The sequence below is a fragment of the Myotis brandtii genome, unplaced genomic scaffold, assembly GCF_000412655.1.
Source record: "Myotis brandtii unplaced genomic scaffold, ASM41265v1 scaffold604, whole genome shotgun sequence".
Classification (NCBI taxonomy): Eukaryota; Metazoa; Chordata; class Mammalia; order Chiroptera; family Vespertilionidae; genus Myotis; species Myotis brandtii.
In genome coordinates, this window is record NW_005370286.1 from 901,883 (window position 1) to 926,787 (window position 24,905).

Below are 24,905 nucleotides of genomic sequence, written 5' to 3' on the forward strand. Positions count from 1 at the left end.
AGCTTGCGCTTGTGCGGCGGGTCCTCGAGGATCCTGTTGAGGTCCCCGCGGTGCTCCAGGTCCACGGGCTTCTCCCACACGGACAGCTGCATCGTGGGGTTGAAGAAGAAAACCCGGTCATCGCCCGTCCAGACCACGCACCTGTTCCGATGGAAAAACCCACCTGAGTTAGACATTCACGGAGGACACGGTGGGTCGGTGGGTCCCACCCCACGTCCTCCCAGGGGTCTGGTTTCCAAAGAAAAGGGACCACCTCACTTCCGGCCAGAGCACGTCCAGGGAGCCTGGCTGTCCCACGGGCCTCCGCTGAGGCCACCAGCCCGACCTCCAGGGTCCTCCCTGCCGCCTGCCCTCCCCCTGAAGAACTGGAGGTGCTAAGACACCAGAAAGCATGGCTTCCAGAAAGCCCCTCCCCCAACCGTGAGGCCCGGGCACTCCTTACCAGGTGGACACACGCATTTTCCCACTGAGCTCCTGGGGGGTTTTCCCCGTTGGTGCCAGTCAACTTAGGAAAAGTCCATTTCACTAAGAAAGAGGCTCGGGCCCTGGCTCGCATGTTCAGTGGTCAGAGCATCGGCCCGAGCACCGAGGGATCTCAGGTTCACTTTCCGGTCAAGGACAGGAACCTGGGTTGTGGGTGTGCTCCCTGCCCCCTAGTCGGGGTGCATACGGGAGGCAACCAGCCGATGCGTCTCTCACATGAATGTTTCTCTCCCCCTTTCTCCCTCCCTCCACTCTCTCTGAAAAGCAGTGGGGAAAAAAATGTCCTCTGATGAGGATTAAGAAAAAGATAATAAAAAGTTTTTTAAAAAGGAAGAAGCTTTATAGTTGGGGATTTATCTGGCCCCATTCTCTCCCGATCCTAGACTGTCTCTTGTACGTTTGCTGCATTGGGGATGCACCACCTCTGAGCTCAAAGACACTGGTCCAGAGACGCTCCCTGGACAGCCTGGCTGGGAGGATTCCAAAGTGGGGGATTCCCTACCTTCCACCACCGAGCTTCTAAGCAAGGGAACACGCAGTGAACCAGGGGCTTAATAGGGGATTGTTCCCCAGGGAGCGGAGTGACAATTAACTCGGTACATTTCCATCCGGGCACAGAGAGCCCGGCTCCGGGCCAGCGGGACGCGGTGCGACTGAGCCAGATTGCTGGTGGCGGACAATGACAGCAGCAGCTTCCCTTGAAGACACAGACCATCGACTCGTCACAGCTGGTTCCCACTAGACCGAGCCTGCTGTACCATGGGAAGTTAATTTTATGTATCGTTTTAAGTAATACGTGCATGTTCCCCTCCCTTAATCACAGCATAATTCCTGGATGGCGGCCAGACTCCCTCTTCTCTGTTCCCACCCCCAGAGGCTCTGGGCCCTGCACCAGGTTTAAGTCCGGTATGGAGCACCCACACGTAGCAGCCCTAACACGTGAAATCCGGATGTCACCATCGAACTCAGAGCTGCTGCTTCGTGGGGAGCAGGATTCGCACAGTCACCTTCAGGTAGCGAAGCCCAGCATGCGCAGGCTCCACGGGGTGGGGGACATGTCGGCTTCTTCTCCCAGCTCCGACCTCAGCCCTGGAGGGAGGGGCGACATGCCTGGTCCCTGCCCACCCACACAAAGACGCACTGGGTCCCTCTCACCCTCCGTGTTTCGCCCTGTGCGTACCATCCCAGGAGAAGTGCCCTTCGCAGGCCAGAGCCTGGTGTCACGGGGTCACATCCCAGGGCTAAGTCTCGGAATTGAGAGGCAGTGTCTGTATGCCCTTTGCTGTCTTTTCTCTCCTCATTCTACCCCCTACCCCTCTGTCTCGGGGAGGGGCTGACCTGGCAGCATGGTTGAGCCGCCCTGGCTGGTCTCCAGGGTGGGTGGTTGAGGGGCCATGGGGTTTGCAGACACAAAGATTCATGGAGGAGAGAGTAGAACCTCTGTCCCACCTTCCTTCCTATGATGTCCTGGTTTATAATGAAACTAGAGGCCCAGTGCACGAAATTCATGCACAGTCACGGGGTCACATCCCAGGGCTGAGTCTCGGAATTGAGAGGCAGTGTCCGTATGCCCTTTGCTGTCTTTTCTCCTCTCCTCATTCTACCCCCTACCCCTTTGTCTCGGGGAGGGGCTGACCTGGCAGCATGGTTGAACAGCCCTGGCTGATCCCCAGGGCAGGTGGGTGAGGGGCCATGGGATCTGCAGACACAAAGATTCAGGGAGGGGAGAGTAGAACCTCCATCCCACCTTCCTTCCTGTGATGTCCTGGTTTATAATGAAACTAGAGGGGCCCAGTGCACGAAATTCATGCACAGGTAGGGTCCCTAGCAGCTGCCAGCTGCCGGCCGGGGGTGGGGGTAGGGCTCCCTTCCCCCAGCTGCCTGCCACCGCTGCCGCCCCCTGGTCAAACTCCTGGTCAAACTCCCGGTTGAACTCCCAGTAGAGGGGACAATTTGCATATTAGGCTTTTATTATATTATAGGATGGATGTACTTGATCTTTGTCCTGCTTCTGGCACAGAGCTCCCCAGACCCTCGGGGTTTCCTCGGGAAGAGAGCAGACGTGGCGAAGGTGAAATGGTGTGTGGTTATTCTCACCACAGGCGGCGTGGGATGGTGCCTGAGGATGGGCTGGGTGGCGACCAGGGAACCACAGACCTCTGGGCAGGGGAGAGGATGGAGATCGGGTCCCCTCAGCCCTGGCCGATGATGTCATCCATCACACCCGTGTAATGAACCTGCCATAGAAGCACTAGGACAGGGTTCAGAGAGCTTCTGGGTTAGGGAGCATACGGGTTTGGGGGAGTGGCGCTCTCGGGGAGCCCGGGAGCTCTGTGCCCCTTCCCAGACCTCGCCCTGCACCCCGCTCCATCCGCTGGTCCTGAGTTACATCCTTTCATAATGAACTATGAGTAAACCATCTCTGAGTTCGTGAAACATATGTCCCCATATGTTCATATCTAAATAACGAACAAATTCATTCCAGCAAATTAATCAAACCCAAGGAGGGGGCTGTTGGATCCACCGCCGATGGGTCAGAAGCCCAGGTGACAACCTGGACTTGTCTCCAGGGAGACAGTGTCCGACCGGGTTAAACTGCGGCCACCCAGCCGACGTGGAAGAACCACTCCGTGTGTAAACCCGCTCATCCTGTGTCAGGAGTGACGTGTTGCAGGGGAGTCTCAAGCGCGGAGGAGACACGCAGGAGTGTCTTCCCTCCCCTCCCCAGCCTGTCCTCCAACCCCACCATCCCCAGCTCCAGCGCCCGCCCGCCGACAGCGTTTCCTTAGTGGAGCACAGCCGAGGCCCAGAGGTCCTGCTGGCCACTCGGGAACAGGGCGAGGCGGGCACAGTGAGGGGTGCCAGGCAGCTCTGAGCCGGGAAGCGCAGCCTCCGTGTGCTCACCGCTCAGCTCCAGGGTGGGCGGCTCACATCTCTCCCAAAGGCTGGCCAGGCTGGTGCCACGTGACCATCCAGGACAGCTGAGAGCAATGCCTGGGCACCTTTCAACTTGCTGTTTTCCCCCGGGAGGACCTCTTCCAGCCCCTCCTTCTGCGGGGAGGTGTGCCCCGCTGAGGGGCAGATAGAGACACGGGTGGCAGCCTGACCCAATGCCGCCCAGACAGTCCTCACGTCCCCACCCGCAAGGCAGCGCAGCTGATGGCACAGAGACTCAACCAGACCTGGGCCACGTGTCTGTGCGCCCGACCACTATCACTTCAACTCCGCTGCCTCTTGCAAGACTGTATCTACCCATCTCTGTTGCTGCACAGAAACATATGTTCCGTATTTAAATAACAAGCAGCAGGAAAACGCCAGGCAGGGCCCACAGCTGCTGACGGCTCTGCTCTGTGGAGAGGAGACGCGAAACCCTCAGGCGGCGTGGGCTCAACACCAGAACGACGCCCGGGATCCAGCCCATCCCCACAGCACAGCTTTCCGGGGGCTCCATCTGACGGTGGCGAGGGCTTCCATAAGAGTCCGCTCTCAGAGAGATTCAAAGTGCACCTCCTTCGGTGGCATCCATCAGAGCCCCGGCTCATCGCACCCCAGGGGCGGCCAATCTCAGGGGGGTCCCCACTGCAGGCTTCCCTGCCCACCTGCCCACACAGGTGCGACCCATGGCTGTCTCCGGGTTCAAGCGAGGCTGCCTGGACACTAACAAGAATAAGCCGAGAGCGGGACTGGAAGGTCACAGCCCACAGGGTTCCCCGGGACATGCCGGCTGACGGCAGACGGCACCTGGCACCTAGCACCCGCCGTGGCTGTGATGTCCGCCCTCTCAATGCGCTGCCCACCCCCCCCCCCCCCCCCCCCCCCCCAACCGCATCCTGCTCTCTAAGCTCCGGTTCTAAAACTGTTTTTTCCTGGAATAACCTTTTCATTCTGCCTCCAAATCACTCCATGCTGAAAGGGCATTTAAGAACTCAATGCTGCTCGCTCCCAAAGGTATTTGCAGTGACTCCTTGGAGGAGTCCTCACCTTTTTTGTGTGTTTAGCAATTTTACTTTCACTGGTGTCGTTATGAACAGCCACCCGCTACTCTTCCTGGGCACAGGGAACCCTCTGGAGCTAGAGGCACGCACGCGCCTTTTCTGCAGATGCCGGGCTCACCGACGCACACGCGCCGGCATTCTTATTTTAACACATGTTCGCAGATGCCCTGTCCCAGAACCGCATCACATAAACGCCGCTTTCCCCCCTGCAGGATGTGAGCGCGTGCAGAACTGTACCTGCCACGAACTGCCAATTAACGTTTAAGCCCCAGTCTCACCTGAGGAGCACGCATCCCTCTCTGGTGACAAGGCAAGGCTCTAGCTCCTTGCTCTCGGGGTTCAGGGCCTCTTACCAGGGGGAGCCGGGCACCGGAGTGGAGGCCACGGGTCTGCTGCCTTTGGCCGCACTGTCCTCTCCTGTCACGAGGATCGGTGGAGGCTCCTTTCAGCAGAAAGAGAAGGAGAGCGCCTTTTATGGTTTTATTTAAACACTCGTCTTCAATGACAGGCAACCAAGTAAAGAATAACAAGTCTCCTGCAGACAGACCTGCCTACAGTGCCCGTGAGATAATGACCTGCTCTGAACAGCACAGCCAAAGGGACCAGGCAATTAGGCTGAGAAGATGGAATTCGCGGCACAGCAGAGCGTGGGGAGTAACTCAGACACAGGCATCCTAATTATCCCGAAGGAGCCACACCGTCTGCTTTCACAGGCAGGAGACGGGCAGAGCAGCCAGAGGTGGCTCCCGGGTGCCGTAAGTTCTTGGCGGCAGACAAGCCCGCCGGATTCATCTCCGGAAACAGGGTGACCCAGCGGCTGGAGTCACTGTGCCACCAAAACACTACAGTCGGGGGCAGAGAAACCGAAAGCTGTGAGAGGCCCTGGTGCAGCTGGGGCTGGCCCATCCCCGTCCCTTGACAGCAGGAGGGAGCGATGAGCCACGACCTTGCAGAGGCTGGTTGCGCCCTTGACCGTCCCCTCCTGGAGCTCCCAGCTGGGGCCAGAGTTCAAGAGGCAGTGCAATGTGCAGGTGGTTTGTACACAGCTGGGTTTGAAAAACACCGTGTTTCTGTGTCTCTATTTATAAAATAAAGAGGAGGCCGTGAACACCTAGAAGAAAATGGAGATTTATTTTCCCTAAACTTAAAAAGAAAAAGAAGCCCAGCCGGCGTGGCTTAGTGGTTGAGCGTCGACCTAGGAACCAGGAGGTCATGGGGAGAGTCCTGGTCAGGGCACATGCCCGGTCGAGGGCTGGATCCCCAGTGGGGGGCGTGCAGGAGAAGCAACTAATGATTCTCTCTCATCGATGTTTCTCTCCCTCTCCCTTCCTCTCTGAAACCAATAAAAATATATTTTAAAAAAGAAAAAGGAAACCCCACGTGTCTATACGGTGAGATAAATCTCCAACACATACACCAACCGTGCTCTGTCCAACATGGACGACAGAGGGAGGCTGCGGCCCGTGGACACCGTCCACCCGTGAGCTGAGGACCAAGAGGGCTCATGTCATCCGGACCAAATGGCCGAGAGGAAGGACGAGCAGCCCTGGGGTGGAAACGTTCACCCGGGAGCGTCCCTGCGTGGTCTCCGGACGGGCACACCGGGCGGGGCGTCTGCTAACTGACAGACGAGTCAACCCAGGAAGGAGGGGTCATCCATTCACACACACATCTTGGTGTTGTCCTGGGTCTCCCCACGCCCCTCCGTTCTTTGCGACAAGTAACTACCCTACGGAAATGACTTTTAAGTATATGGTCGCCCCTCGGTTTGTAAGCTTCAGAGCGATCTCTCTTGGAACTTGGGGGTAGAAGAAACTGCCTTTGCTTCCTGTGATCGAACGAGGCCAAGAAGAATAATTCACAGGACAGGGAATATTCTGAAAGGGTTGCATTGAAAAATACATTAAGACCGGAGTTTATATTACTAATCCAATTAGAAAAACGAGGGGAAAGTTTCATTGTGGGGCTAATTGAACAGGCGAAACCCAATGAGGGGCTGCGGAGTAGTAGACGATCCCGCTAATTACTCGGGGAAGGATGGTGGGCCGTGATTTGTGAGGGGCGGACACTTAAATTCGGCAGCGCTGGGACTGGGAGCCACTAATTGCCGAGGCCCTCGCTCGTCCCGAGGCCCGCGCAGGTGATGGCTTCCTGTTGGTGATAAAAAATGGCTAATCAAGGCATAAAGCTCCCCTTCCACGCTGAGGTAATAAAAGTGAATTAGACACGCAGAGCAAAGTGATAAAGAAAGTAGTTAAGGCCCTAGAAAGACTGATTAATAAATGTCACCCTGGTACAGCTCGGCTCTCTCAGAGCGAAACCCTCCACCGAGGAACAAAACGTTCATTTGCACTAACATCCGGGATCCGTTCACGCCAGTTCCTGGGCACTGAGATGGGCAGGAGGCCGTGGACACCGCGGTGGTGCCTGGACTGCCACGCTGGCAGGAAAACCAGGGAACAGGGCCACCACAGGCCCGAGGCAGAGACCGCTGAGCAAAGCCGAGTGAGAGGGAGTGTGAAGGGTGCACTGGGCGGACCAGGGGCCTCGGCCCATCTGACAGATCCGGACAAAATAAGCCCCAACTGTGATTTCCCAATGCAGCCACGATAGCGGATCTCTGGGGTTCTTCACGTGACAGCAACGTGCCGCATGCATTCATGGTTGGTCCTTAAAATGCCTTTGGCAATCGGGCAAAGAGAAGGTCTAAGACCAGAACGTGTTAAAGAAAACAAATGTGTGTTGGGTTTTCTTGAAAAGCCAATGCCAAACACCGACACGCCTTGCCCGAGGGGTGCCTGCCGCAGCCTGGCCGCTCTGCGTGCACAAGCTTCCCCGTGAAATGTGGGGACAAGGACACGGGAGCGAGGGTCACACCCAGCGAGCTCTGCTCTCCCAAGCCTCTCCCACGCTGTATCCTTCCCGGGGCGTCCGCTGCAATTTCTGGGTGTGACCGTCCTGCACAGGGACTGGCCAAGCATCTGTGCACATCCCCACGTGGGAAAGCCGGTGGGAAGGGTGTGCAGCCCAGACCACCCGCCCCCTCCCCCCCGCCAGGATTTCATGTCCCGAGACTGACCTTGTGTCCTTCGTCCCTGGCCGGGCTCTTCCTCTCCGCACGCAGCATCAGGGCAGGAGGGCGGGGCGTGCGGACCCGGTCCCTGCTTTTCTCTGCTGGACCAAAACAGTCGTCATTAGCATCCCCTTGGTCACGTCCGTTTGGAGAAAACTAAACAAGGGCAACATGTGGCCTGGACGGTGGTCTCGTGGCAAGTCCCTCCAATGAGGCCCAGCTCCTCTGGTGACCCCATCTGTGCCTGCTCGCAGCCCCACCCCCAGTGCTGTCAGCCACACCTCACGACCAGGCCACGTGGGCTACGGCTGGAGGGGACACGGGCTCCCTGACAAGGACAGGAGGCCAACGGGGACCAGGTTTCTTAGGCTTCCACGGCTCGTGGCCACCACTCCTGTCTGCTCATCGCTAACGTGGCCGCTGGCTTCGCCATGGACCAGACAACCCTGCACGTCCAAGAGTAGTTGTTTGGGAGACAGAAGGGGAAACGTCAAAAAAACTGGATTCTGAACATAAAACAATTTAGGTTTCATCTTGTTCTAAAACGTCTACAGAGACCTTAAGCTTTTGTGAGTGGGAGAGAGGTGCCATGAACGACGCCGGGATTAACCACTGTTCATACCAAGAATTAGGAGAGGAGCCCAAACCATCAACCTCCCACCCACCTCACAGCCACAGCCACCGAGGAGCCCTGAGGCGCCTCATGGCCCTGCAGGCCAGGACCCTGTGGAAGCCTCTGTCCAGCCCAGGAAGGTCCAGGGAGGGCCTGGCGGGAGGGACGACATGAAGACAGTGGCATCCCTTTACACACGTGTGTTCCTCTGCAAATGCACACGCACACACGGAAGTGGCAGAAAGTTGCCTCGAGGTCCCCTCCAACTCAGGCATCTGCACTTAGAAGGTAGAGGTGGGGGGAAGGGCCAAAGAGCCCATCCCACCTGCACCCCATTTTCCTCAAGACATGGCCACTCTGGCCTCCTCTGACCCCCATTCTGGGGAGGAGGTTTGCAGGAAGGGGCCACGTAGGCTGGACCCCACGTGGGGCCTGAGCATCATGCCTCTGGAGGCGTCTATGCAGGGAACCCTCATGGCTGCAGGCAGCGCAGAGGGGACAGCTCTGGACCTGGACCGATGTCCGGTCCCCACGGGGCTGCTGCCTCTGGAAAGGCTGAAGCACACAGAGCCGATGGGCCCCCTTGTCTGTCACGTGAGAGATGGGTGGACAGCAACGTTACGACCACAGCGAAGCTTGCTGCCCACTAGCTGTCACTCTGAAGACCCCGAGGGCTCTCCCCAGCAGCCAGCTGGCGGGTCAGGCTGTTAAGGGGCCCGGAGCTCAGGCTGATGGCAAACAGACCATGTCCTCACACAGAGGCGGCACCGGCCCCAGAATCCTGAGCAGCTGTGGCCACAACCAAGAGGCATGCCTCGAGGCCCGGCCATGCCAATACCGGTCTGATCACGACTGGCCTTGGGGAAGGCGGACAGGGAAGGTCGCCTGGAAGTCTCGGGGGGCGGGGAACGGGGCCCAGACGGGAAATCTCTACGTAGATCACCTGTCGAGTATGTATTGCCTGCTCATGGGGAGCCAGAACAGCCTGAGGTGTTTGTGGGGAGCGATCAGCTTCTTCCCTCAAAACGCATCAGGACCTGGCAAGGCTGACCCAAGGGCAGCGCAGGAGAGGAGCCCTTGGGGGGGGGGCGGTGACAGTGGCAGGACCTTATCCCCTTGAAAAGTGGGGACAGAAAAGCCGGGCTCCTTCTCTGGGGCAAGACGTAGCTTTGCACACTCTCGCGGCTCAGCAATTCATCGACCTCGTTCCTGTAAGAGAAGAATGCAGCGGGCTTGCCCGAGTCCAGACCCCACGGCCAGCTCTCCAGCCTGTCGCCTCTTGGTCAGTGGTCCAGATCGAAGGCACCTGCTCTCTGAGAGTCTCAGAAATGAAGACGCAAAGGCACCTGCCATCCCCTGGGGTCAGGCCCCAGATCAAGGGCAGCGTGGACGCGACAGGAGGGGACGGGCCAGGAGTGGTTGTGTGCCCTGGCTGCGGCAAAGGAGACCCACGTCGAATAAAGCACTAGGATGTGTTTAAACATTCAAAAAATGGATTTTTAAAAATGATTGAAACAAAGAACTATTGCAGACAAGTCGAAATGGTCTAACTTGTCAAAAAGATGCCCGGCCAGTGTGGCTCAGAGGGTCACAGTTCGATTCCCAGTCAGAGCACGTGCCCAGGTTGCCGGCTCCATCCCCAGTGTGGGGTGTGCAGGAGGCAGCCGGTCAGTGATGTTTCTCTCCCATCGCTGATGTTTCTATCTCTCCCACTCTGAAATCAATAAATATATATATTTTTTTAAAAAAGAAAAGAAAAGCCCTACCCGGTTTGGCTCAGTGGATAGAGTGTTGGCCTGCAGACTCAAGGGTCCCAGGTTCGATTCCAGTCAAGGGCATGTACCTTGGTTGCGGGCACATCCCCAGTGGGGAGTGTGCAGGAGGCAGCTGATCAATTTTTCTCTCTCATTGATGTTTCTAACTCTCTATCCCTCTCCCTTCCTTTCTGTAAAAAAATCAATAAAAATATATTTTTAAAAAAGAAAAAGAAAAGAAAACAAGACCTGAGACATATATCAGCATCTCCTAATTCGAGGAGTGATTCTGAAATTCAACCTAATTTTAATTCAATAATATTGACATCTCCCGGTCTCAGCTTCCTCATCTATGAAATAATTTCCTAAGTCCCTTCCCATTCTGGGATTCCATAAGTCCACAGGACGCCGGGAACTGCCTGGCGTACACCCCAAAGCAACACAAGACGAACACGGTGGCCTCGGAGGGCCGGTGAGAACACGCTTCCTCTAGATCCTGCTGGGGACGGGGGCTCATTCCCAACTCAAGGACACGGAGTGGCCCAAGGAGTAGGCAGGACAGAGGATCCACTGCTCCTGTTCTGAAAAGCTAAGCGACCTCTGACGGACTGTCCCTTTGGAACCAACCTTCTCCGAAGAATTTGTGGGAAGCCTCCCCTTAGACCGAGAGGACCCCCGGCCCACACATGATCCGAACCACATGCCCTGGAGGCGCCGTAGCTCGGAGGGGACAGTGGGATGAGGAGTTCCTGGTTGTGGCAGACCACTGGCCCTTCCGGGAAGGGTTTATGAAGAAAATCCACCGCGACACCTGTGCACCTGGCCTCGGCCCGCAGCCAATGGAAGGCCCCCTGGGATGAGCTCGGCAAACAGGTCATTATCGGGGACCCGTGCTGGGGACGGATGACTCTCTGGTGACCTCCATTCTTGGAGAGCCCCGGGTAGGATGTGGGGGAGGCAGGGGACAAGCCCGGAGCCACTGGGGCCCATTTCCTGTCGGCCACAATCCAGGGGCCCCATTTCTGTGTGTAGATGTTCTCACCTCCAAGAACACATAACAAACTACCCACCTACAGAGACGCCGTAAGGCAGTGGTTCTCAACCCTCTGGCCCTTTAAATCCAGTTCCTCATGTTGTGACCCAACCATAAAATTATTTTCCTTGCTACTTCATAACTGTAATGTTGCTACTGTTATGAATCGTCATGTAAATATCTGATATGCAGGATGGTCTTAGGCGACCCCTGTGAAAGGGTCGTTTGACCGCCAAAGGGGTCGCGACCCACAGGTTGAGAACCGCTGCCGTAAGGAGAAGAATGGGCGGCATTTTAGTCCAGCGTCTGCCCGTAAGCGCCACCTGAAAATCATTTCCGCAGCCAGCAGGGCAACCTCCTCGCTCACACAAAAGGAAAAGAGACGAGGTGCGCTGTGTTCCAGGTGACAAGTGAGCCTCCAGGGAGGGCTACGATTATTTGTCCATTTAAGCAGCACTGGGCTCCTTTGAGAATCGTGATAATAAGGGAAAAATGCAATTTATGTTTGAGATAATAGAGATGACACACTCAGGCCCACTGTCTGCGGCTCTCAATGAGGCTTGAAGAATGCATTGATTTTCAGAGCCTGCCTCCTCCGCAGGAGCGGAAACACTGAGGGGACGGGGTCCTGGGGAAAGCGGCCGGAGCCCGGCCTTCACGCTGCCCGAGGGGGAAATCGCACAAGCTGCTGGCCCAGGTGACAACGGAGGTGAGAGAGACACAGCCAGCCCCAGAGAAGCCTGGGGGACCCGGGGGCTGGGATTGACGGGGTGCTAGGGGGGCCTGGCTGCAGCTCAGTGAGGGGAGCCCAGCACAGAGCCCAGGCCCCCTGACCTTGGACATGGTCACTGTCCAGTCCAGCTGGGAGCACAGGGCTAGGGGGCTGAGAGGAGGGATCCTGGGCTGCCGGGGGCACACACCGGGCCCTGCTGCCGGCTGTGATGGAAGCAGGCACCAGGGGCTCAGGGACCCTCCATCTGCACCCGCCTCCCGCACACGCGCACAAAGATAAGACCATTATTATGATGATGGATTTGTAGCGATTACAGGTGATAGATAAATGGATTCCTCTAAATCCACTGTTTAGTTAGAACGGAAGAAAGGCTGACGCATGTATGCAAAACACAAACAAGCAAAATGTCAGCATTGCGACTTTCTAAAGGTGACATAAAAAATAAGTCGTCTGTTATAGTAAAAACCTCTGCATACCAGGCTACTTCGGGACGGAAACTGCCCCAAAGTGTATGGTTCCCTGATCAGGGGTCCACCACCCCTCCCGGGCATGCAGGGGCAGGGGAGGGCTGTGCCTGGTCTGCCACGGCCACAGAGGTGGCAGGTCCGCAGCAGGGACAGAGTTCCCGGGGACGCCAGCCTGCATGCCTCCTGTCCCCGCCGGAGTCTGACCGTGCTCTCCCACTGCCACTTCGCTGGGTCTTGAACGAGGTCTGTCTCCACTATTTTTCCTTCTAGCAATCGACCTGGTGTGCTGCCTTTTATCTCCCAGCCTCTTCAGTGCGACAGTTATGAAGTCTCCCCTCTCTCACCCCCAGGCTTTTCATCTTCCCCGAGTTCTCCTTGGAGCTTTAACAAACTGCTGCCGCCACAGGGGCCTAGAGTTGTTGGAGTGGAAACAGCAAAGCTCAAGGCCCCAAGGCCCCTGCCCCAGCGGGTGCAGACCCCAGCGGGTACAGACTCTGGTGGGTGTAGATCCCAGTGGGTGCAGACCCCGGCAGATGCAGACCCCAGCGGGTGCAGATCCTGGCGGGCGCAAGCACACGAATCTGCCTTTGGCCCCGAGAACTCTGCCTCAGAACCCAAGTGTCTCCGGGGGACGCGGCCACCTGTCTTACTTGAGCAGGATTATGGATGCAAAGCAAGACCGCGGCAGGAACGACCTCTCAGCAGCTCTGAGGAATGAGCGAGCTGATGGCGAGAGGCCTCGGAGTGCTGTTGGGGAAGGCTGACGCAGGCCTGTCGCTGAGCGTCCCTCGTCCCCACCAGCTGGGTGTGGACAGTGTGATCACGAGCATCACAGCTGGTCCCCGGGCTGGAGAGAGCCGTCATGGCTGCGCGTGCGCCCTGGCCTTCCTCCAGAGGCAGCTCCTCACCCTCTCGGCCCAGGACCCCTGCTCTCGGGGTGCGAGCCTTCACTTGGAGACTGGCCTGGAGACCTTCACCCTCAGGAGCCTGCAGTCTCCACAGCCCCTGTCACCTGGTCACACTGTGGGGCCCTGGGAGGCCCACGGCACAGGACAGGTCTCCCGCCCACCTCGGTTCCCCAGGTCCTCAGACCCACCCTGAGCCCAGCCTCCTCGGGGTCTGTGCTCCGGGTCGACCACCGCGTCCACACCGGCTGGCTGTCCCTCGGGCTGAACAGAACCAGCCTCCAGGAACTGTTTCCTGAGGAGCAGGCGCCTCCCCAGAGCCCAATAACCTCTCCCTGACTCAAGTGCTCAGCAACTCAGGTGTGCTCGCCCCGTGGGGACACGATCTGCTATGTCACCACGGAGGGGCTCCTGGCTCCCTCTCGTGCGGACGTCAGCCCAGCCGCGCAGCCTCTGCTGACCAGAGTCAATGTCACAGCGTGGAGGTTCTGGGGGGCTCCTGTGAACACCCCCCGCCCTCCCCTCGGGGGGAAGAAGCAAGTCTGTGCTGAAGGGCAGGGGCGAGCAGACCACTGTCAGAACCAGGCGGCTGGGGCGCCGGCCACCTGGGCAGGAGCTGCACCTGCAGTGACCGTGGTGGAGCACCTGTCTGGTCCCTTTTCCGGGATCATGGTGAGAAGCCAAGCCATGCTCAGAGGTGGGGCTGGCCTGCGTTATAAATACCAAAACGTCAAAAGTTGTAACATTTAAGTAGGTGTTCAAACCTTTCTTTCCACTTGAAAATGCACTAAACAGAGGTCCAAAGAGTGTGCCCCGGAGAGCACCCTCCCCCGGGGCCCCTGCGGTCACCTCGGCTCCTCCAGCCTCTATGGCAGCCGGTGTGGCCGAGCCGGCCCAGCCTCATGACCCTGGGAAGTTCAGGCGGAGTCCCGCCCTCCAACACGACCACCTTCAAACCCAAGTTGCTAAGCAAGGATCACAGATTTTTTTATTTTGATTTTGAGGTTAATGAAGATTTTGCTAATCTATACTCTATAATCATCTATAATCTATAATCTATAATCTATAATCCAGGGGTCCTCAAACTTTTTAAACAGGGAGCCAGTTCACTGTCCCTCAGACCGTTGGAGGGCCGGACTATAGTTTAAAAAAAAACTATGAACAAATTCCTATGCACACTGCACATATCTTATTTTGAAGTAAAAAAACAAAACGGGAACAAGTATAATATTTGTATTTGCATGTGGCCCACGGGCCATAGTTTGAGGACCCCTGCTATAATCTATAACAAGTGAGTAGAGTCTTGAACATGCTAGGAACAGCCGCGGGCAGCCTACAGCTCTTTCACGGCACTAATCGCGGGAGGGCCCCCTGTGTGGTCGGGGCGCAGACACCCTGAGTTCCCCGGCAACCACTCTGGTGCCACCCCTGAGAGGTGTCCGCCTCTTGCCTGGCAACATCAGTCCTTCCGGAAGACAAAGGGTTATAACTGTCACTTCATCTTTTGGCCAAAAATATGTGCCCTGCTCTCAGCTCGGCCTGTGAGCTGTGTCTGGCCGGCAGTGAGTGACTCACCAACCCTGTGGCCAGGGGCACCCAGGTGAGGCCCTCTGGAGCTGGGCAGGTGACTCGTACCCATGATGACAGAGACTCTGGGACACTGACATTAAAGGGAGACCCCAAAGATGGGAAGGGATTGGGACCAGGGGGTAGGGATGTCATATGGAGATGAGGAGATGCAAGCGCCCAGTCCCAGAGCTGAGTCATCTGTGACCCAACTCTGACCCCCAGGTGCCCGGGCCAGTGAGGGAAGATGGGACCAGCAGGGGAGCCAAGGTCAGGTCGGGCTCAGTTAGAACCGTCACCCTGCTTCCCCCCCACCCCCACCCCATTTGTACATTGCAAGGAGAAGTGGAAGCTGAAAAAATGTAAGGACAACGAAATATGAAATTTAGCTGTAAATAATGTCATCCATAATATATGTAGCATATCATGCAGTGTTTTTACATACAGTCAAAACGACTGTATCTTATTTTCACACTGAAGATGGTTTTCAAGGCCGCTTTCTGCTGTTACTATTCTTTCAGGGAAGAAAGGGACTCGGGGCGGGGGGGGCTGTGCTATTCTTAGGCACATTGTGACGACGCTAAAATTAAGTGCTGTGGCCTCAGATATCGCACTTAATACCTGAGCTACCTCAGCGTGAGTAGTCACAGCTTCGGATTTCAACCCTTCTCCAAGTACCTTTTTGTATAACCTTCACTGATACATGGACGAGAAACGCACGATTACATATATTCTGTTCTAAATTACATGATTCAATTTTATCAGAAGAGGAACATTTCTGTAAAAGAAAAAAGGGGGATTCAATATTAAAGCAACTGTCGTGTAAAAGTGAGGTTTGTGAGGGCTGAATTCTGGAACAGGGGTCACAACCATTGAGTGTGCGTGTTATGAGCGATGCCTTGAAGGGGAGCCTCACCGCTGGGCCTCTGGGTCCGGCACATTCCCAGGACAGGGAACGTCAGGGCTCAGGCACCCGCTTGCTCACACACAGGCTGCCCGCCGTGGAACTGGGCCAGCAGCCCCCCGTCTGGAGGCTCTACACTGTCCCTGGTCCGAGTGCTGGAGACCAACTCTCCAGTTCTCTGGGCGGGCTGGGACCTCCTCCACTGTGTAGCCACGGCCTGGGAGGAGGGAGCTCCTGTGGGGTTCGGTCAGAGACCTGGCCTGGGAGGGTCAGGCATCAGGGAGGGTGAGACAGTCGCCACCTCTCCCTCAGGGACCAGATGAGTGTCGAGCTCAGCACAGAGGCGAGCTTGGGAATCAGGCCTGGGAATCCACCCAGCTCTGCCACACACTACCTTGAAGCATGGGAGCAATCGCTTACCCTCTGAGTTTCCATTTTCCCAACAGAATGAGAGAAATATGGCACCTTGGCTGCCATCACAAAATGCCATGGAACGGCGACTTAAACAACGGGCATCTATTCCTTACAGCTCTGGAGGCTGGACGCCCCAAGATCAAGGTGTTGGCACTGTGGGATTCTGGTGAGAGCTCCATTTCTGGGGTGCAGACACCAGCTTCTCGCTGTGCCTTCACATGGCAGATGGGGAGAGCTCTCAGGTGTCTCCTCTTAGGACACTAATCCCATCACAGGGGCCCCACCCTCATGACCCCATCTAACCCTAATCACCTCCCAAAGGCCCCACCTCCAAGGATCACCCCACTGGAACTCGAGGGGTAGGGAACAAACATTCAGTCCACTGCCACAGGGGAGATTGGGCTGCGGACAGACACGAGGCATACAGTGCCGCACACAGTGTCTGCCGTGGGGGTGCTCATGGGACAGGATTCCGGCCGTTACTGGGGCACAAACATCCTCAACCAGCCTCACCCACTACGCAGGGTGAGCCTGTGGTTGAGCAAGCGGAGAGGGCCCAGCCCAGAAGGAGACCCTCCTCCCCGCGTGTGCAAACGCGGCCCCAGGGCCAACTCTCTTCCTGTCCAGCACGGCCCGCTCATCCAGCTGGGTCTTCTGAAGAGCTGCGGTTGCATTTATTCTTTCCTGACAATTTTATGGGGAACACGGGGCAGTTTCCTTCAAATACTTTGGGAAAGACCATCCATTGCTCCCACGGCTTCGTTGCTCATCAATCCCTCAATCCATTGGACGCAGCAGTGAATCTAAGCGCATCTGTACACGCGTGTGTGTCTGCTTCCTGTTTTACATCAAACCACCCTACTGAATATTCTAGACCAGCAGTTCTCAACCTGTGGGTCGAGACCCCTTTGGCGCTCAAATGACCCTTTCACAGGGGTCGCCTAAGACCATCCTGCAGATCAGATATTTACATGACAATTCATAACAGTAGCAACATTACAGTTATGAAGTAGCAACAAAAATAATTTTATGGTTGGGTCACAACATGAGGAACTGTACTTAAAGGGCCAGGAGGTTGAGAACCACTGTTCTAGACCCTTCACAGGTCCCCGAGTCTCCTGTGTGAGTGCACACGCCTCTTACAAAACTCGCCTGCATTGTCGCTGCACAGAAGAGAGGAAAGCACCCATGAAGGGTATGTCGGCGTCAAGTCTGCGGGCCGCTGGGAGCCTCGCTCAGTGTCTTTGGGCCTGGCACCAGGAGGGCCTCAGGGGGTGTCTCATTCAAGAGGAATAAACATCTATTTTAAAATAGATATGAATCACGATTAGTGATCAAGGCGTCCTACCCTAACCCATTCGCATGACTGACGCGTCTGCCCGAGCACAGAAGTGCACGCTGGCCCACAGCGCCTTTGAGGCCTCCCCGCCGCCCCGCACAGGCGGCCACTGTTCTCCGAGGGCCCGGGCGGAGCGGCCCTGCCTTCTGCAGGCTGATCCACATGGGAATGCAGACCTCACCTGGCTGGCTTACTTCCACATTTCCTGCCACAGAACTGATGGTGCAGGGCTCGTCTCTCAGTTGCTGAAATTAACTGGGACTTTTTCTTCTTTTTTTTAAGCAGCTTCTTTCAGTTATTTTTTTTTTATTTCCAAAAGGGAAGTTATTCCAGTCATTTGATACAAATGGCTTTAATTAGTTCAAGGCAAACATAACCTTGAACAAACACAGGCTGGGGATGGTGGCTCTGCGTGCCGAGAGGAAGAGCTGTGTGTGCGCGCCAGGCGTGGATGTGTCGCATGGCATCGGGGAAGCCACCCCTCACCTGGCAGAGCAACCCCTCTGCGAGGCGAGGAGACACTGCCCGTTGTGCACACAAATTCGGATTTTCGTGGCAAGGGCAGGTGCCTCTTGTTGAAGGCTGGGGAGGAGGAGACCCAACGCATCTGAGTTCTGTTTGCTCTGCTCACTGCTACCCAGGGTGGGGGCGTGCTCAGGCTGAGAGCACACTAGGAATTTTCCAAGGAACCTGCATTTTTCATGACTACTTCCTTTAAAAGGCATTAAAAATTTAAAAGCCAAGCCTACACTCATCAAAAAGCATCTGGTAAAAAGAGACCCTTTGCTTCGGAAATAACTCAAATGAAGGTTCTTGTCTGAGATTGTCCTTCCCCCAGTTCCATCGGGCCGGTGACCACGTGGATCAACTAGAGTCTGAATTTCCGATCCCTAAGCCAGCACTTCCATTGTGCACCGACCTTGGACCCCCGTGCCCTTCAGTGGCACCTCACCCTCTGCAGGTTAGAGTCTCACCCCTTCCTTCCCCGTCGATATCTTGTTCCCAGGATTCTCCACTGCCGGGACCCCCTCCCCAGAGCAAGCCCGGGGTGCAGCTTTAGCACTTGCTCCGTCTGGAGTAACTTCCCCACCGCTCCCCCGAACTGAGCTAGGACCCCTGCTCTCTGGGGCGCTGTCCATGGCTCTCTACGCTGTCCTTGCTCTGCCCTCCACTCTGTCTGCTCCTCCTCGCTGCAAGCATTGCCCTACATTCCTGGCTGACGCATCTCTCCTCCTTGGAAGATAAACTCCTGAAAGGCAGGACCCGAGCCTTCAGCATTTTGTCTGCCATGCGCCTACCCGGCCGTGGTGCTCAGTGGGGACCCACTGACCCCTTGGGCCATAGTCAACCTGGATGACAGTCCTCTCTGCACCTGGCTGGGCTGAGCTGTGGGCTTTTCCAACCCCCCACCTCCGCACTGGATGTTTCTAGTTCCCGGTATCTGCCTCCCGGTCTGCCCACAGTCCCTCCCGCCTGGAAGCAGGCCAGCGCCCCGCCCTCTGCAAGCCCGCCCCCAGCACTACGGAGTGCGGCCCTCACTGTCCTCCTGTGCTCCACAACGCGTTCTGCATATTTCCACTCCAGCACGACACATCTAATGACTCATTATGTGTCTGCGAGCTCCCTCAGAGCAGACGCCACGCTTCTCATCTTTAAATCTGCTCTAAACCAACTGTGTGATTGACACAAAATAGATGCTTAATAAATGTTGGATGACTGGCTAAATGTGCACATCAATGAATGATCAGCCACCCACTGGAAGACATCCGTAGGCCTGTCAATCGGCCCCTCCCACGTGCAGAGCCATCAAACCACAGAGAACCAAATGGCAAATAAACACGACACTGGACACACGCTCGGCAAGAGCTGCGGCCTCGGTGGGGTTCCCACTCCAGAGCCAGGCCCTCCTTGGCTGGGAGCCCGCCCACCTCAGTACAATCTGTCTCCAGAGGCTCTGCAGGGACGTCGATCTAGAAAGTTCCAGGAAGAAAAAGAAAACCCAATCTTCCTACGGAAGGATGAGGACAGCTGAGCACTGAACGTGGTCACTTGTCCTTGAAGACACTCGTCTTTGGGCATCTGGTTGGACAGGTGGAAGGGCTGCGGCATGAAAGGTTCTAGATCCCACCTGGGACTCTGCCCTGTCGATCTAGAAAGTTCCAGAAAGAAAAAGAAAACCTGATCTTCCTACAAGACACTCGTCTTTGGGCATCTGGTTGGGCATCTGGTTGGGCATCTGGTTGGGCATCTGGTTGGACAGGTGGAAGGACTGAGGCATGAAAGGTTCTAGATCCCACCTGGGACTCTGCCCTGGGCACTGCACTCACCTCACCTTCGGTTCTGCTCCTTGGTTGGTTTTTGCTTTTCTCAGCAACCTCCCAGGGATAAAGCGAGGTGTCTGCTTCCCCCACAGACGGCTGTTAGACTAATGAGGTACTGAGACTAACACAGGGTGGGGGAGCTTTGCCGAGTCGGAAGCGGGGGATGAGACCTCATCCGAGGGTGCAGCCACTTGCCATCTGACCCCTACCACACACTGCCACCCCGTGGCCAGCTGCCCTTTACCCCCGAGGGTCCTCCCCTTCCTGCCCATGCCCTCCCCCGTGTCCTACGCACAGCTCTGAACCTTATGACTCAGCAAATCCACCTGAGCACACACCCCGGCCCCAGGGATAACAGAGAGGCACAGGCCAAAAGCCGAACAGAGAGCAGAGGCTCAAGATACCAAAGACAATGGCCTCAGTGATGGCAAGGGTCATAGGTCAAGTTCACTATCACTCCACCCCCACCCCAGCTCCCAGTGCAGGAAGGTCTGATGAAGAAAAGAGTGATGAGTGAGGAGCAGCTATTTGCTAGGCCTACATGACCTCGGGCTACGTCCAAACGAATCCTGCCCTGTGCTGGACTCTCCCTTGCCCAGGACTCAACGAGGGAGATCCAAGAGGCCTCCGAGAGCACTCCACCTGGCGCTCGCTCTGCTGGCATTCAACCCCATGGCCTCATGCAGGACGGAGCCGCTCTGTCCTGAACTGATGGGACCCCGAAGGCTGAGAGCATCTGCCTTGGTGGGCAGTGCTGTCTGCTGTGCCCGCTCAGGTCTTGAGCTTCCCAGCTTCCAGCCAGCTCCCTCCACTGTCCCTCAAACACAAAACCACCCCACATGGCGAGGTTTGGGCCACTGGTCCTCAGGCGGAGCTGTCTTGCAGGCCCTACAGCTGCCCCTGAGAGCACTGTGTCCGGGGAACTCTGGGTGGACAGGTGAGAAGAGGAAGAATGCCACCAGGTGCTCCACGCGGCCTCCCTCCAGGTCCCCACCATTACCGCACCTGCCCTGGTGCGCCGCCCGCCTGATGGCAGGGCCCCCTGTGGAAGGGAGTTACACGATGCTCTGCACCTCGGATGCTCTCGCTGTCCTGAAAGGCGGCCTCTCCTCCCCTCTGTCCCCAGCACACGCCCAGCGGGAGCCGGGCAGACACCGCCATCGCCAGCCTCGGGCGGGGTCAGTGCCGGGAGCACAGGACTTCTGACAAGAAGATGCAGGGCGTGGCCGTCCGGAAGGTTCATCAGTGGCCTTAGGTAAGAGCTCTGAACGCTTGTGAAGCTCCCCGGCTGTTTCCGATGCAAGTTGTCGTATCGATGGGTAAGTTTATGAGTTGAAATAGTGGGACTCCAAGCCCCACTGACAGGAGGGGACATCGTGGAAACGAGGGTGCCTGGCCTGCTTCACGCAGAGCAACTGGGAAACGGGTTCCGAAGTTTCACAAGGAAACAAGTTTCCTGCCGCCTGCACAGCCGCTTCACCCACTCGGGAAACACAGGCCGCGTCGGAGACAAATGAGCTTCCGAACCAAACAGCAAAGACATGCACAGACAGTTTCCCTCCACGCAGCCGGCATCTAATTAGCACCGCGGAAACAAAGCCCCATCTCTCTATTCCGGTGACTTCTGCGCTCCATAATGCGCACGTAATTTACATCGATTCAGGACAATCATCACAGAAAATTCCTGAGATACTTCACACACGTTTCAATGGTTTTGACTCTGGATGTTCTGCATGTGCGAGTTACACACACAGGGGACGTGGCTCTGTGCGTGTCCTTTCCAATCAATGTAAATTTTAGCAGGTGGTGCATCCACTGTTAATTATTCAAATTTCAAAAAAATGTAAACGCGTGAACCGTCTGCCTGCACTCCTAAATCCAGACGCGCATCTCTCCTTAGAATGAATGAATGTTCCCACGCTCCCGGGTGAGCTGCCTTCGATAATCATGCATTCTCAGGCAAAGATGAGTACACATGCTTTCTATTTTTTTCTGTACACAAACATATCTTCATAAATACTTGCTTTGTACTTTTTTTTTTAATCCGCACTCGGGGATATTTTTCCATTGATTTTTAGGGAGAGTGGTAGAGAGAGGGAAAGACAGAAAGAAATATCGATGTGAGAGAAACACATCGATTGGTTGCCTCCTGCACGAGCCCTGACCAGGGCCTAGGCCAGTGATGGCGAACCTATGACACGCATGTCAGAGGTGACACGCGAACTCATTTTTTTTGGTTGATTTTTCTTTGTTAAATGGCATTTAAATATATAAAATAAATATCAAAAATATAAGTCTTTGTTTTACTATGATTGCAAATATCAAAAAATTTCTATATGTGACATGGCACCAGAGTTAAGTTAGGGTTTTTCAAAATGCTGACATGCCGAGCTCAAAAGGTTCGCCATCACTGGCCTAGGCCATGGAGGAGTCTGCAACTGAGGTACATGCTCTTGAGCGGAACTGAACCCAGGACCTTTCCGTCTATGAGCCGACGCTCTATCCACTGAGCCAAACCAGCGAGGGCGCACCTTTTTCCGAAATCTAGTAATATATCTTTGGGAGCCAGATTAGTAAAGCATGCATCATCCTTTTTAACAATATCCATTGCAGGGTGGCCAGCATTTGCACCGACCCCATGGGTGGACACAAAGATCATTCTAGCCGTTTCCTGTTACAGTTCTTGTGGCCATGAGCAGCCCGGGGGTCCACCTGAGGTGAATCCCACCAGGGAGCGGCTGGGTTGGAGGCTGCACAGCTGTGGGTGCCTCCATTCAGCAAATGTTTATTAGAACCTACCATGTGCCAGGCACTGTTCCTGGCCGGGGGTGGGGGTGGTGTGGGGAGGATGAGGAAACCAAAGAGGTGACATCCGACCCCGTGGAACTTCCGATGGCGACAGGCAATCAGTATGACGGCGTCCGACCTCCTCCCCCGTGTTGAAGAGACCCCTGTGCTGTCTCTCCTCTTCCGGGACTTTCATTCCTGCCTCCGCCCGCATCCCTCCGGGGGCGGGGGGGGGCGGGGGGGCGCTGTCTCCGCCTGGCAGGTGCGCAGACTCTCTGGGCTGGGACAGACCAGCAAAGCGCTGCTGTCCTTCTGACTTGCGTGGTGATCATGGCTGCGTGCCCCAGGTTTTTATTTGTAAGGGGGCAAACTGACTGTTCTGTTCTCTGGGGGCTTCTGGGTTTGTGTTGTTGCGTCAGATAAAAGCCGCCTCACTGCAGAGCACCTCACAGTCCTACCACGATTGGCTCTGGAAGTTCCAGGGTGTAGTTTCCGCACATCCATCCGGACTCTGTCCCGGCGAAGGTGCGTGGTACGGATACACCTTCACGTTGCTCCGCCAGGCGGCTTCCCTGTTTCCTCCACTCCGTTTCCCCACGAACCCCTTCACCCAATGCGAAGTGCCTGCCTCATCGCCAGGGCTGCCCGTGGGTCTGAGTCTGTTCCTGGACCTGACACACAGTCACATACGCTCACGAAGACCAAACAGCAGCCTGAGCCTGTGGCTCAGTGGTTAGATCGTCGGCCTGTGGACTAAAGGGTCGCAGGTTCAATCCCCGGCCCTGGGCGGGACTCACGCAGGAGTCAACCAGTCAATGTGTCTCTGTCAATGTTTCCCTCTGTCTCTCCCCTCCTTTCCACTCTCTCTAAAAATCAATGGGGAAATATCCTCAGGTGAGGATTCACAACTAAACAGAAAACAATCACAGACAGAAACACTGAAATATTCTAATGTAAGACCATTACTTGGTCTTTTATGCCAAGAAGAAGTTGGGGTCAGTCTCCCCCACTCCTTGCTCACTGTATCGGTGGGAGGAGAAGAGATCCCCAGCCCAGGTTGGAAACATCGTGGCCTCTAAGCCCAGGGTCACATCCACGGGCTGAGGGCTCAGCCAGTCTGTGTCGGGATCCGGTCCAGGACCTGGGCCTCTGCCCCTTTGCTCTTCCTGGGGCCCGTCTGAGAACCCCGCTGAGTCACGTCAAATGGCTCATTCCCTAACCAGGCCCATCCTCTCGATCCAATCTCATCACACCTGGTTTTATTGCCTTTTGTGCCTGATAAGTGGTTCCCATAAAAAGAGAACGAAAATGTACATCTTAGCACTTTCGCCTCCGTCCCAGCAGACCCTTTGGGTGGAAGGCTGCAGAATTAAGAAGGGAGGTCGCGCGGCATAAATTAGACGCATCCCGGCTCCTGGCTGCAGCACCGACTTCTGAAATGTGAAACCATGAAACCTAAACAGGGTTTCAATTTCTTCTGATGTCAAAAAACGGCAATAAAATCAAAAAGTGAGAGGGAAGGGGGGAGGAGCGGGACTCCGAGGCGGCCTCCCCCAGGAGCCGTGGTAGGTGTGAATTCATCCCCCACAACTTATCTCGGAGCCGCCTCCTGCAGCCTGTCCCTCACCCTGACATTCGCCCAGGCTGAACTGTTATTTGGGGGAAAATGACAACTTCCTACAAAACAGCTCCAGCTGCAGGGCCCGCTTTCTGAGGCCTCGCTGTGCAGACCACGCCCGGATGGGAGCCTAGGAGGGTCCCCCCTGGAGGGGTGCTGCTCCCCCAGGGCCACCTCACTGAGGGCATCGTCCTGTGGGCCCAGCATGGCGGAGACCTGACTGTTTCTGTCCTGCACGAGTCGGCCAGAGGCAGCGGGAGCCCCAAACAGAGTCCAGGACGCAGCTGATGACCAGGGCTGAGGAGACCTCCCGCCCCACCTGCCCCACCCGCCCAGCCGTCCTCCTTCCACGGCGACCACAGAAGAGCACCCCATGATCACTACGTGTTATCATTGTTTAAACGCCCATTAAAATAAATTATAACATAACCATTCGTAACTGTCTGGTTAAATGTAAGCATTTAAATCAGTTGAAGCTGGAAGAAGACTTTATGTTCTAACATTAATTGTCAAAGATAAATGCTTTCTAAATATTATTGTCTAACATACCAGGATCTTAACGGTGAGATAACCAAAATCGCCAGATTACAGATACGTTTCACACCTACAGCTGCAGCATTCACGGGTCAGACTGGGCCTGGAGCCGCCGGACCTCACTGGGCTGGTCAGGCCAACAAAGGTGAGGATTTAAAATCTACAGGATACTTTTCTTTTCTGAGTTTTCAAAATGTGTGCTTGGCTAAGCAAGGAACGACAGTGAGATAAAGGCCACCTGGAGGAGCTAGAAGGCCCGCCCCGAAATTCAGGGTAGCTCTGTAGATCTCCAAACACCTCCATAGTCATTCATTCTCTCTCTCTCTCTCTCTCTCTCTCTCTCTCTCTCTCTCTCTCTCTCTTCCC

At 55.8% G+C, this 24,905-nt stretch overlaps 1 protein-coding gene across 1 annotated transcript in view; it reads right to left on the minus strand.

Annotated features, from left to right (window-relative positions):
• Window positions 1–24,905, minus strand: part of TCERG1L (transcription elongation regulator 1-like) — a 134,144-nt gene that overhangs the window by 23,116 nt on the left and 86,123 nt on the right. The window contains exons 5-7 of the mRNA XM_014550552.1: window positions 7,558–7,649; window positions 4,832–4,920; window positions 4–141 (exon numbers count right to left, since the gene is read on the minus strand). Of these exons, the coding sequence (XP_014406038.1) occupies window positions 4–141; window positions 4,832–4,920; window positions 7,558–7,649 (319 nt within the window). The remainder of the gene's footprint in view (window positions 1–3; window positions 142–4,831; window positions 4,921–7,557; window positions 7,650–24,905) is intronic.